We start from the raw sequence: 13632 nt of genomic DNA on the forward strand, positions 1-13632 counted from the left end.
GACAGCTTATGATACAAGAAAAAATAAATTGTATTTTTGCTCCAGGGTGAAAAAAACTTGATAGACGGGACAGCCTGTGAAGATTCTTTTTCTCTAGGAACTGTCTATAACTCCTGAAAATGTGGAATGATAGAGAATAGCCTTGAAGTGTGGATTTTAGCATTAGAGCAGATCCACACAGCAAGTATGATAGAACAGATCACAGTCTTTGGAACAGAAGTCCTGATAAAGCTTGGTTTAAATACAGAGCATCAAAAGTTGCTTAGATGGTTTAAGTTTGTGAGTTAATTCTAATTCATCTGTATCAATGATCTACACTACAGTGATCCCCCGAGTTTCGCGAGGGTTCCGTTCCAAGACCCCTCGCGAAACTCGATTTGTCGCGATATAGCAGTGCGGAAGTAAAACACCATCTGCGCATGCGCGCCCTTTTTTTCATGGCCGCACATGCGCAGATGGTGGAGTTTGCGTGTGGGCGGCGGGGAAGACCCAGGGAAGGTTCCTTCGGCCGCCCAACAGCTGATCTGCTCCGCAGCGCGGCAGCAGCGAGGAGCCGAAGATGGGGTTTCCCCGTTGCCCAGGCAACGGGGAAACCCCATCTTCGGCTCCTCGCTGCTGCCGCGCTGCGGAGCAGATCAGCTGTTGGGCGGCCGAAGGAACCTTCCCTGGGTCTTCCCGCCGCCCAGGCAAAGGGGAAACCCCAAGATCGCTTGCCGCTTGCCCGTTCACCCGCCCGCCCGGCTGCTCGCTTGCCTGTTCACCCGCCCGGCCGGCCGCTCCGCTTGCCCGTTCGCCCGCCCGCCCGGCTGCTCGCTTGCCGCTCGAGAGCAAGAGGGGGAGAGATAGAGAAAGAGAGAGAAGGAAAGAAAGAGATGAGAGAGGGAGGAAGAGAGTGTGAGAGAGGAAGAAGCAAGATAGAGAAAGAGAGAGAGAAAGAAAGATGAGAAAGGAAGGGAGTGACGTCATCGGGTGGAAAAATCGCGATATAGCGTTTCGCAAAGATCGAGATCGCGAAACTCGGGGGATCACTGTATACCTTTATGTTTCTTGTGGCTTTACTAATTGTTTATTTCCCCCCCAAACTTCCAAACTTATTTTCCTAACTCTCTTACCTAATTGAAATTCAGCCACATTTGTGTGTGTGTGACTATTCTAACGTAATTAAATTATGCAAACATGAAAATTAGCTGAGCAGAAATAAAGCAAACAAAAAGAAGCGAAAGTTTTTTTTAATCCCATACAATTCCTTGTTTAAAAAAAGTAAATTATTTTTTATTATTATTTTGGCACAGCATATAGGAGGTAAAGAAGAAAAAAAAATGAGTTTTTCCCCCCCTAGGAATATTTGAACTGCAATAGAGAAAAACACACATCATGACAAAACCACAGCAGTCTTACCATGTGAGTGTTGACTGTCATTAGCTGAAGACAGAAAGAGAAGAAAGGAGGAAGAAAAGAAAAAAGCGAGACACAAATAAAACAAACTGCAAAATGTTAATGTGCAAATAAAAGCAGAAGGACTTTAAAATATGTCTTAAATTATGTTCTTAACAAAAAGTACAATTATAATTTTATTTAAATGGATATACTTTGTTCTTTTCAAATTCATTATGCTACTTAACTACATGATGTCTATTTTTAAAGTGGAAGATGTAATACATCACATATTGAAAATGGCTTAACTAAAGTTGTATAATTCACTGAATAAATGTTTCAAGTGACTTGTACCCCATTTAACTCCTATAATTTGTTTGGTTTAAAAAAAAATTACTAGCCCTTAATAGACGTTAGCCACTAACTATGCTCTCTGTGAAGATACTTATAAAAATATAAACCACCACTTTCAGTTTCCAACAGACAAGTTAGTTTTAAATAATTAAAAAGATGAATATTACTGATAATCTAGGATTATTTTTGTGTATATGTGAATGAAGAGAATTCATTCCTCTCTTCAAGGCACAAAACTACAGCTTTTTATTGGTTCCACACCTAAAATTCATTCTAAAATTTCATAGAATTCTGGCTTGTTTTTTTTTTTACAAATATAGTCAATTGATGGAGTTCATGGAATTGATGGAGCCTTACTTCAATCATCATCATCATCATTTCTGTCTAGAAGTCACCTACCTTGATTCATTTGGCAGGGGCTTTATGGAGCTAAATGGAAGCACAAAACCTACTGTTCTGAGAATTGAAAGTTCTAGAGAATTTTGGAACATTCTCTTTTTCCTTTGGACCATGCCAAATCTAGCCATGATGGAAATACTGTGAATTATAAATGGTTCATGATGTTCTGGAAAAATAGGCTTGACCTGAGAATGCTTGGAGCTGAATTTGTGAAGAGGAATGTCAGGGATACATCAAAGTAAACCCTACAGGAAAGGCTTTAAGGTAAATTGTACTCTGAACTCAACATAACAAGTTCAAATGTTAACACCCCTACCAGCTTCCCATTTTAAAAATTGCCTATTATAATAACTAGAGCAGAATTGGGAAACTTTAAATTATATTGAAAGAGAAAGAAAACATATAAATGTATTTAGTTTCCTGGTTTTTGCTCCCCAGAATACTTCATTCAATCTGTAGACATTCCTGAATCCTTAGAGAATACATGCCAGGAAAAATGTACCCAAAGAGAAACCAATTATTTCCTCTAAAACAGCTTCCAAAACTTTAGATACAAACCTGCCCATTGCTGGTCATAGTTGAATTGTCAAACAAGAAATAGGCACCAAAGAAAAAGACGACAGCATCAAAAACTCCCAAGAATGTCCAGTAAATGAATATACGCCATCGTAGGTGAGCATTCTTGGCAACATCCCTGAATAATAACATAGGTTAGTCATTTTTAAAAAACATTTGAAATAAATAAAAATAAATGTTTTTATTACAAAAAGAAATGCTGTGATGTTTCTATGGATGTTTATGAAGACCAGAGTTCTCTTCTAGAGAGAATTAAGGGAATTGAAGATCACTTTATCAGCAAGGTACAAATATAAGCAAGGCTGCCCTAAATTATTTCATATAGGAAGACTCAGCTATATCCAATTCATAATTTATTTTAAGAGAGCCAATTTACTTGACATACCAGGTGGAGGCCGTGAGTTCAAGTTCTGCCTTAGGCACAAAGCTAATTGGGCAAATTTGTGATCAAATCTTAGCCCTGTGAAGCAGTAACAAAACACTTTCAAAATCTTGCCAAGAAAACTTCAGGGACCAGTCCAGTCCAACCTCAAGGTCCCAAAGCCCACTGCAACAATATAGCCAAGAAGGCTTCAAGAGTTGTAAACCTAATCCTACGTAGCTTCTGCTCTGGCAATTTCACACTACTTACCAGAGCTTACAAAACTTTTGCCAGACCCGTCCTCGAATACAGCTCATCTGTTTGGAACCCATATCACATCTCAGAAATTAACACCCTTGAAAATGTCCAAAGATACTTCACCAGAAGAGTCCTTCACTCCTCCACTCGAAACAGAATACTCAACGAGACTAGACTTTCAATCCTGGGCCTAGAAAGTTTAGAACTAAGATGCCTTAAACAAGATCTAAGTATTGCCCACAAGATCATATGCTGCAACGTCCTGCCTGTCGGCGACTACTTCAGCTTCAACCACAACAACACAAGAGCACACAACAGATTTAAATTTAATATTAACCGCTCCAAACTTGACTGTAAAAAATATGACTTCAGTAACCGAGTTGTCGAAGCGTGGAACTGATTACTGAACTCCATAGTGTCATCCCCAAACCCCCAACACTTTACCCTTAGATTATCTACGGTTGACCTATCCAGATTCCTAAGAGGTCAGTAAGGGGCCTTCCATCCCCTGTCCTATTGCTCTCCTATATCTCCTATACCTTTCTTCTATTCCTGTATCTCTTCTTCTATTCTTTCATTGATATGTTCTATTACTATACCTTCTTTTCTATTATTTCTTAGATATATTTTACTATGAGTATCTCCACTATAACCTTCATCAGTATTTTACTATGTGTATATAGATATATACCCACTAAAACCCTCATTGTGTATTGGACAAAATAAATAAATAAAATAAATAAAAATTACTCAAAAGCATGCACACAAGTAATAAAAAACAACACTAGAGGTCCCCAGAACACTGCTTCATTTCAATGAGGTTTTTTAAAAAATAAAGTAGATGCAGATTATATAGGACATGCATGCTTGGATATTTGTTCCCAAGTGATTTTTGTAAATATTAATTATTGTATATTACTGAAATTATTTATTCATCAGTGATTCCATTGATAAATCCTATTTCACAGAGTTTAGTGAGAAATTGTGACAATGCTTAGACGACAACTATGTTTTGTCTTTAAGTAAAATTGAACTCAATTGTTCTTCAGTTATAAACAATAATTATTACTGGGTACGCGGGCTGTAATTTTTAGCTATGTGTGCTGATTAATAAATCCTAAACAAAGTTTCTGTGTTGTTTTTCTACTGGGAATATTTAATGTATGCACACAATAAATTTCACTAACATAAACATCACTTGCTGCAACACAAAAGGCTTGCCTATCCTTCAGAAATACAATATGAATTAAGTGGTCTCATCTACCTGTTTAAACAATGAGCATATACCTGTATAGTGTAGGATTTCTCTTGAGTGTCTCAGAACTCACATGTTGTTCCATCAGACTATATAACAAAATAGGAAGTGAAGTAAAGCTGATATTATACAGAGTGAGATACGCAGTATCATATAAAGGCTGTAGACAAAAAAACAAACAGATTATTTTTTTTAGTAAAATACTGTCATAAAAGGAATTATAAGGGGAAATAAAAGAAACTGGGAATCACCCATTAGCAGCTATTGCTGTTCCGTGCAACAATCACTACCTGATAACAAAAACTTGCAAAGACATTGTGCACTATTGCTTCATAACTCACATAAAGAGAAGACTAATGGAAACAATGGTTTGTGACGACTGGGAACAAAAATAAGCATAAGTGGTCTTGCAGCATTGCTGACAAGTGTACGTACTGTAGCTTACAAAAAAAAGAAATACAGAAATATTTGTTATCTTTCAATTTTACTTAAAAACCTGTGATCTTCACTGCAAATTTGTAGTACACATTATACTATTTACAGTATATTACAAGGAATTTAAAAAAAAACATTGGTAAACGATGTGTTCACACATTAAACTCAAGAAATAGCCACCAATTTAGGAGATTCAAATGGCTACATATTCCTTTCTAGTTTTTCAGCAGAAAAAAAAATTAAAAAGTAGATTGCCTGCTATATGCTATGTCTATGCAAATGTGCAATCCTTCCAAGCTCACATTAAATATGATTTCAGTGTTTCCATTTATGATCATCCACTGCTATCCAGAATTAATGCAAACTGAATTGTCCAAAAAGTCCCAACTAGAAAAAGGCTAAAAGTTCATTCAACTTTATACTGAAGAAAAAACTTGACTGAAATAAATAAAATACTATAAAAGCAAAACTTTTGTTGGTTCATGAAATGAAAGATGTTCTCAGATACCTGTTGTGAAAATCCACAGAAGAATTGGTATAAAAACTGAGGAAAAATGAAGCAGACATTCTGGAAGACAAGAGCGATAGATATTGCACAAATGATCACAAAGTGGTAGCAATACAATCAAATATTTAAGTTTCAACAATTATAAATACTAGTTTTTAAGAGGACATTACATTAATATATTTTGAATGCATTTTTAGTAACATATGGGTGTTCAATTCAGTTCATTGAAATTGCAGGCCAGTACAAAGAGAATACATTGTATCCCAAGAATTCGCATACTCTGGACACAACAAATATCTGTAAGAAGCAAGCCGTGACAAATGAAAATGTAAAGATGTGCTTCTTGCTCCAGATTGTCAGCTGAATGTCATTTAGATGGTAGGTGGATAGGCAGGTAGCTTTTAATGAATATTTTCATAATCCAATCTCAGAGTATGTCCTAAATTATAAAGCAATGCCAACATAAAGACATCTGCTCAGAACCTTAATTTTTTGCACTTTTTTCTTGTACTTGAGATGCTGTCACAGAACTTCCACATTCCTCTTATCTCCTGCACTACTAATTGTTGTGCATGCAACTAAAGAGGAAATTATTACTTTTTTCTCTTTTAATATTACAATCATGTCACCTTCTGGGTTGAGAAGATTAGTTGGTGACATTACCATTGCTCAGGCATCTCCTTTCATGTACCATTGCTCAGGCATCTCCTTTCATGTACCTACTAAGCTGCCCACCAAAATGGTATCCATTTATCTACTCTTATCTACTCATGGTTGTCCTTTTTTGAACTGCTGAGTCGGCAGCAACTGGGTCTCAAACGTCAGCCTGCTGATCATCAGCCCTGTGTCCTAACCATGTGAACCACTGCGCTCCTTTTTCTATTTTAAAAATGGGGTTCATTTTGTCTGTACATTGCAAAACTGATCTAGCTCTCAAAGTAGAAGGAGATGATTCCTTAGTCACATACAGGGTGCTATAGAATGCATTCCATTTTATCTGCTTCTTTTACTTTTTCAACTTTTCCTACTTGACAGTAATTTTATATAATTTTTAGGCTTTTATGCTTTTAACTGTACACTGCCCAGAGTGATTCTTAAGATTAAGATTCTTAAAAATATGATTTCTTTCTCCAGAAAATGGGTAAGATTACCCCACTACATCAAATGTCTGTTTGCAAGAGGATCAAAAAAATCAAATACGTGTGTGTGTGTGTGTGTGTGTGTGTGTGTGTGTGTGTGTGCTAAAGTATATGTAGCCATTAAGCAAAATCTAGGATATGACCCCCTTTACATTTCAATATGCAGTACAGTAATCTAGTTAATAAGATTTGTTGGGTGCTGAATGGCTCTTTGTGTGTGTGTGTGCGCGCGTGTGTGTGTGTGTGTTTGTGTATGTGTGTAAGGAAAGGAAGATAAATGATACAGAAACAAGGGCATAGGACATACAGTAGTATGCATCCAATAAACTTAGAATACTTAGAACATGTTCCTGTTGTCTGGAGGAGGAGGATAATATGGAAACAAATATATTTTTGTCAATCATTTGCTAAACTATACCATATTGATCAGATGAGCTATTTACAGATCAATCATGGGAATAATTCTTGCTACTTCGGCCATGTTGGTTCGAATGGATATTAAAACTGATATTCAATTCAAAGTGGAGCTTTGTTATTTTGTGTGAGATGGAAGGACATATAAATTTGATAAAAAATTAAGTAACACAAACAAACTTTAAAATAATAGCTTGGGAAAGTAACAGCTTGCTTTTTAGTCACCTTATTTTGTCTGTTAATTACTGTCTTTGAGATAAAACAATTTCAGAGGTCATAGCTAAACGCAATGTATTAAAGTATGGGGTAGGAATAAAGTATAATTTGGTCCAAGATATGCCAAGCGGTTGTGGAATTTACTGATCCAAAATATCTGAAGTTGGCATTTTAAAGTACAGGTTCACAAAGCTATGACTTTGCTGTTGAAAATGTATAAACATGCCATAAATTAGCATAAAAACATTTGTCTTCTATTCAGCTTGGTCTACTGAAATAGAAACTTGATAAACATTGCAACCATCAAACAACTTGCTTCTTTATTTATTGTATTAATGAATGTTCCTGTAGTAAGTGGTTTTGTGGTAACTTGTTGCTTGTATCCTTTATGATTTATATTAATATTGATTGCTTTCTGATTATTTGTACCCTATGACAATGATTAAATGTTGTACCTCGTGATAAATGTATCTTTTTTTTTATGTACACTGAGAGCATATACACCAAAGACAAATTCCTTGTATATCCAATCACACTTGGCCAGCTAAGAATTCTATTCTATTCTATTTAGGACTGCAGGGTTTTTGTTTTGCTATCCACGCAACAATTGTTATGCCAGCTAATCGGTGACAATAGGGAAGTATACCACATTCTACCGAATATGGGATTAAAAGGACTGCAAAGTAATAAGCCAACAGATCTCCTTGGGGCTGGAGCACAAACCAGTTTTCATTTTCAAAACTCTTTCCCTGCATCAGATAAACAGTAATGAAAACAATATGCTTAAGTTATTTGGTATGAATACAGAAAAGGGCTGTCGTGTCTTGGATTCAAAAACACACTATGCGAGTAGAAAATTATTCCATTAATATGAACAGAGAGGCTACTAATACTCCAGAGAGCATCAGAATGCCAGGAAACTTTCCCAATAATTTGGGGAAGTGTACTACAGTGATCCCTCGATTATCGCGAGGGTTCCGTTCCAAGACCCCTCGCGATAATCGATTTTTCGCGATGTAGGGTTGCGGAAGTAAAAACACCATCTGCGCATGCGCGCCCTTTTTCCATGGCCGCGCATGCGCAGATGGTGGAGTTTGCGTGGGCGGCAGGGAAACCCCGATCTTCATCTGCTCACTGCTGCTGCCCAGTAGCTGATCTGCTCGGCGGCAGCAGCGAGGAGCCGAATCGGGCTTTCCCCTTTGCGTGGGCGGCGGGGAAACCCCGATCTTCGTCTGCTCGCTGCTGCTGCGGCCGCCCAGCAGCTGATCTGCTCGGCGGCAGCAGCGAGGAGCCGAATTGGGGTTTCCCCTTTGCGTGGGCGGCGGGGAAACCCCGATCTTTGTCTGCTCGCTGCTGCTGCGGCCGCCCAGCAGCTGATCTGCTCGGCAGCGCAGCAGCAGCGAGCAGACAAAGATCGGGGTTTCCCCGCCGCCCACGCAAAGGGGAAACCCCAATTCGGCTCCTCGCTGCTGCCGCGCTGCCAAGCAGATCAGCTGCTGGGCGGCCGAAGGAACCTTCCCTGGGTCTTCCTCGCTGATGCCCCCGCTCGCCCGCCCGCCCGCCGCCCGCCAGCAAGAGGGGGAGAGATAGAGAAAGAGAGAGAAGGAAAGAAAGAGATGAGAGAGGGAGGAAGAGAGTGTGAGAGAGGAAGAAGCAAGAGAGAGAAAGAGAGAGAGAAAGAAAGATGAGAAAGGAAGGAAGAGAGTGACGTCATCGGGTGGGAAAAATCGCGATATAGCGTTTCCCGAAGATCGAGATCGCGAAAATCGAGGGATCACTGTATTGCTAGTGTAAGTATATCAGTGCTATTGTACACAAGCAGAAATGACTTCTGAGACCACTGTACGCAATTGAAAAGATACACTATTGTTGAATGCTTCAAACTTTTTTAAAAGGTAAAGAAAACATCATCTTACCTTATAAAAGAAGTATTGCACCAGTTCAGATATCCTGACATAATAAAAATGCCCATGAATCAGCAACATTTTTTTCAAATGTTTAAATTTGGGTATTGCATAGTCACTGTTTCTTGCAGCTTGACGGCCTTCTTTTCCAATAACGCCTAAGAGGAAGAAACAGTGAGAGCTGGTTAAGTAAAAAATATGTGCGAGGCTGTGAAATCAAGTTGTAAAATTTATACCAGAAATTCCCTGAGGAATTTACATTTGATTAAAATTTTGAGACTGTTAAGAAGGACAAACCCAGTGCAATTTGACTTATGACTCAATACCTTTATTTTTAGTGAAAGGAAATGTAGAGGCTTACTTACTTCAGGTGGAGCCTGTCTACTTACCTATGCCAACATGTGCTTCTAAAATCATACTGACATCATTTGCTCCATCACCAATTGCTAATGTGATGGGGTGCTCTTTTGACCATTTAATTAATTTTACAATCTAAAAGGGAAAAAGTGTAATACTTTACTATTTCCACATGTTGTAGTTATGTCCAGTAGTTTACTTGCTAGGGGTTGTTATTTTATTCTGGCAAACTAATTACAAGGGTAGATAGAAAACGCTTTCTGTAGAATCTTACTTTCCCCAAAAAAACTTAGTATGCACCTTCATTTATCAGAGAGTAAATAATAAGTAGTTATCTGTACAGATTATCCATGTAAATATTTCAGATAGCTTTCTCACTCAACCAAACACAACAAAGCCAAATTCACTGGAAATAGGTAAAATACAGTATATTAAACTGTATATCAAAATAGGTGATTCTCTCAGATATATTTAGCTGTTTTCTTTCTTGCACATTTTAAATTTTTTTCCAGTTTTATTCCTGATATTAGGTTAGACAGAATCCTAATTAGCCAACTCTTCTGAATTATTTATTAATTTAATAAATAAAATATAACATCTTTCCTTTGTTAAAATTAATTTGTTTTGGGGGTATATTAAATCTTGAAATGTACATAAACAAATATCGCAGCAGGATGCGTCTTGAATGAACTATTAACTAATTGCTTTCCGGTAGAAATTTTTCTTTGGTTTCTTTTCTCTGTGTTTTATTTATTCATCCATTATCAGTTACTTGAAGGAGACTGTTCAATGTTTTATAATTACCGTAATTTATTATATGACAATTTCAATATTGATATAACAAGAAAGATGGAAATACAAACCTGTGCTTTTTGCAAGGGAGCCATGCGACAGCATAGAACTGCACTGCAGTTTCGACATATTTCAAGGAAGATTTCCCGGTAGTTACCAGAGCTGCCATCTTCCCGTGGTTTCATTATTAATGATAATGCTGCTCCATCAATAATTAAACCATAATCTTGCATTTCAGCTGAAAGCCTTTGAGTGACAAAAGTATAGAAATTAATGCTGATTTGCAATTTAACTAAGCAATAGAAGCCATGCCGAAATATATCCTGAAATAAAGCAATTCCAGGTCTTGTTTCCTTTTTAAATAAATCCAAAGAAGGTTTGTTTTCCCTTTAAGGATTGTAAAAAAGGAGTAATCTCTTGGTCTACCTCAGATCTATCTATCTACCTATCTACCTATCTGTTGTGGTTCAGCCTGAGGCTGCTCAGGGACTGGCTGCGTCTCTGTTGGCTCCATGCCTGGAGGAGAATGACAGCGCAGAGGAGGGGGCTGAACAGTCGGACGGGGGAGAGGAGAGTCAGGAATGGGATGAAGGAGAACAGCATGAGAGCCCCGGAGAGGGGGGCTCTCCCCAGCCAGTAGCTTGGAGTCATTAGGTGATGACGCACAATCTGTCAATGACATGAGACAGAGACGTTCAGAGCAACGAAAGGAGCAGTTAAAGAAATATTATCACCATTGAATTAGAAACAGCTGGGTTTGGGTGTGGTCCTCATCAGCAGGGTTTAAAAGACAGGCAAGGCCTTGAAACCATGTGGAGTGTTATCAATTGGAGTTGCGGTGACCTGTTTTGATTCTCAGCATCTCTGATCTTGGCTTGTGGCCTCGCAGTCTGGAAGACTCGTGGGAGGCGTCTGTTTGCTATCTACAGCTTTCGTCTTGGCAGCAAGAATCTGGTATTGCTTCATGGACTGTTCCCTTCGTGTATATATTTGAAGTTCCAGCGTTTTTCCTGTTTGTAAGGACATTTTCTGTTACCTGTGTTTTCTTTGAATTATATAAACTGCCTTTGCCTTTTACCAGTGTGTCTGGCTTCTCTTTTTGGGTTGGTATTGGCTTCTGGAGTGACCCAGACAGAACACTATCTACCTATCTACCTACCTACCTACATTTATCAACAGAGGTAAAAATGGGTTATTTTTACATTTTAAGGATGGTCTCCAATGGTATGAGACAGCATCAATGTCAATGGGATAGAAGATGTGTAACTTCTATTTTCTATTGTTGTTCTAGAGCAGTGGTTTTCAACCTTCCTAATGCTGTGACCCTTTAATGCAGTTCCTCATGTTGTGGTGACCCCTAACCATAAAATAATAAATTTATTAGGAAACTCAGGGGCGGGCTCTAACTCTAACTGCTGCCAATTTGCTTCCTCCTGCACTGTGTGGTCTCACCTTGTAGCCACGCATGCGCTTCGTGCATGCATGCATGCGCAGTGCCAATTTTTTAAACAAAAATTGCAAAAAAAAAAAAACCCCAAATCAGGATGGCGATGCATGAGCAGTGCCAGAAATTTGGCTTCTGCATATGGTCAGAAGTTCCCATCGTACTCGCCTGGAGACTGATAGAGGAGTGGTGTCTCGGTTCCTAAGACTATCAGAAATATGTCTTTTCTGATGGTTTAATGTGATCCCTATGAAAGGTCGTTTGACCCCCAAAGGGGTTGCGACATTGAGAACCGCTGTTCTAGAGCAAGCGTCCCCAATCCCTGGTCAATGGACCGCCGTTGAGCTGTGGCATGCCAGAAACTGGGTCACGCAAACAAGGCCCATCCATGGGAGGCGGGCTGCATGTGAAATCTATTTATTTGTTTATTTATTTATAACATTTGTATGCCGCCCCTCTCCGTAGACTCGGGGCGGCTCACAACAGTAATAGAAAAAAATATATAATACAAATCTAATAATTAAAACTAAAAACCCATAATTAAACAAAACATGCATACAACATACCATACATAAACAGTATAGGCCTGGGGAAGTTATCTCAGTTCCCCCATGCCTGACGGCAGAGTTTAAGGAGTTTATGAAAGGCAAGGAGAGTGGGGGCAGTTCTAATCTCAGGGGGGAGCTGGTTCCAGAGGGTCGGGGCCACCACAGAGAAGGCTCTTCCCCTGGGACCCGCCAAACGACATTGTTTAGTCGACGGGACCCGGAGAAGGCCAACTCTGTGGGATCTAATCGGTCGCTGGGATTCGTGCGGCAGAAGGCCCCTTCCAGTCTATGAAAAACCTCTCTCTATAGAACCAATCCCTGCTGCCCCAAAAAGTGGAGGGGGGCACTACTCTAGAGGACAGAGGCTGCATCGGAGGAGACACACTTCTAAATGAAACTATGTCTGATCATGCAAGATGGTCAGAAACGTCAAGTGATAGATGTGTCTCAGATAGATCAGCCCTATGATATCTTAAGTTTTATAGGTAGTAATCAGAACTCGGAATGTAATTGTCTGCTGGTAACCAGTGCAGCACTCCAAGCACAGGTATCACATAGGCATGCCTGCCGCCATGTTTTGTTTTGTTTTGTTTTGTTTTGGTTTTTTACACCAATAAGACTCTTGTCTTATTGGATAATACAAGAATAGGTGTTTTTTTTAAAAAAGTCACAAATATTGTTGTTGTTGTTGTTGTTATTATTATTATTATTATTATTATTATTATTATTATTTATTGGATTTGTATGCCGCCCCTCTCCGTGGACTCGGGGCGGCTAACAACAGTGACAAAAACAGAATGTAAAAATCCAATACTAAAACAGCTAAAAACCCTTGTTATAAAACCAATCGTACATACAAACAAACATACCATGCATAAATTGTAGAAGCCTAGGGGAAAAGATTATCTTAGTTCCCCCATGCCTGATGGCAGAGGTGGGTTTTGAGGAGCTTACGAAAGGCAAGGAGGGTGGGGGCTATTCTAATCTCTGGGGGGAGTTGGTTCCAGAGGGCCGAGGCCACCCTCGAGACATTGTTTAGTTGACGGGACCCGGAGAAGGCCCACTCTGTGGGACCTAACTGGTCACTGGTATTCGTGCGGCAGAAGGCAGTATTATTATTATTAAACTGTTCAAAATTATATAAACAAATAATTGGTGAATGGATGTTTATAATAACAGAGCTACTTCACTAGTTCACCATTCTCTGGGGTACCCCGACCTGATGGCACAATTAGGTCTTGAGGGACCTTCAGAAATCAAAGATAAATGAAGCCAAGCTAATCTCAGAGGGGATTTGT

General features: G+C 39.0%; 1 protein-coding gene across 3 annotated transcripts in view; it reads right to left on the minus strand.

Moving 5' to 3' along the window:
- The window catches only part of ATP11A (ATPase phospholipid transporting 11A), a 137618-nt gene that overhangs the window by 18956 nt on the left and 105030 nt on the right, over window positions 1–13632 (minus strand). For all 3 annotated transcript variants that reach the window (XM_070751168.1, XM_070751169.1, XM_070751170.1), the window contains exons 20-25: window positions 10414–10588; window positions 9583–9685; window positions 9206–9351; window positions 5521–5580; window positions 4610–4737; window positions 2686–2821 (exon numbers count right to left, since the gene is read on the minus strand). In XM_070751168.1, coding sequence (XP_070607269.1) covers window positions 2686–2821; window positions 4610–4737; window positions 5521–5580; window positions 9206–9351; window positions 9583–9685; window positions 10414–10588 — 748 coding nt within the window. The remainder of the gene's footprint in view (window positions 1–2685; window positions 2822–4609; window positions 4738–5520; window positions 5581–9205; window positions 9352–9582; window positions 9686–10413; window positions 10589–13632) is intronic.

This window comes from Erythrolamprus reginae, chromosome 4, assembly GCF_031021105.1.
Source record: "Erythrolamprus reginae isolate rEryReg1 chromosome 4, rEryReg1.hap1, whole genome shotgun sequence".
NCBI lineage: Eukaryota > Metazoa > Chordata > Lepidosauria > Squamata > Dipsadidae > Erythrolamprus > Erythrolamprus reginae.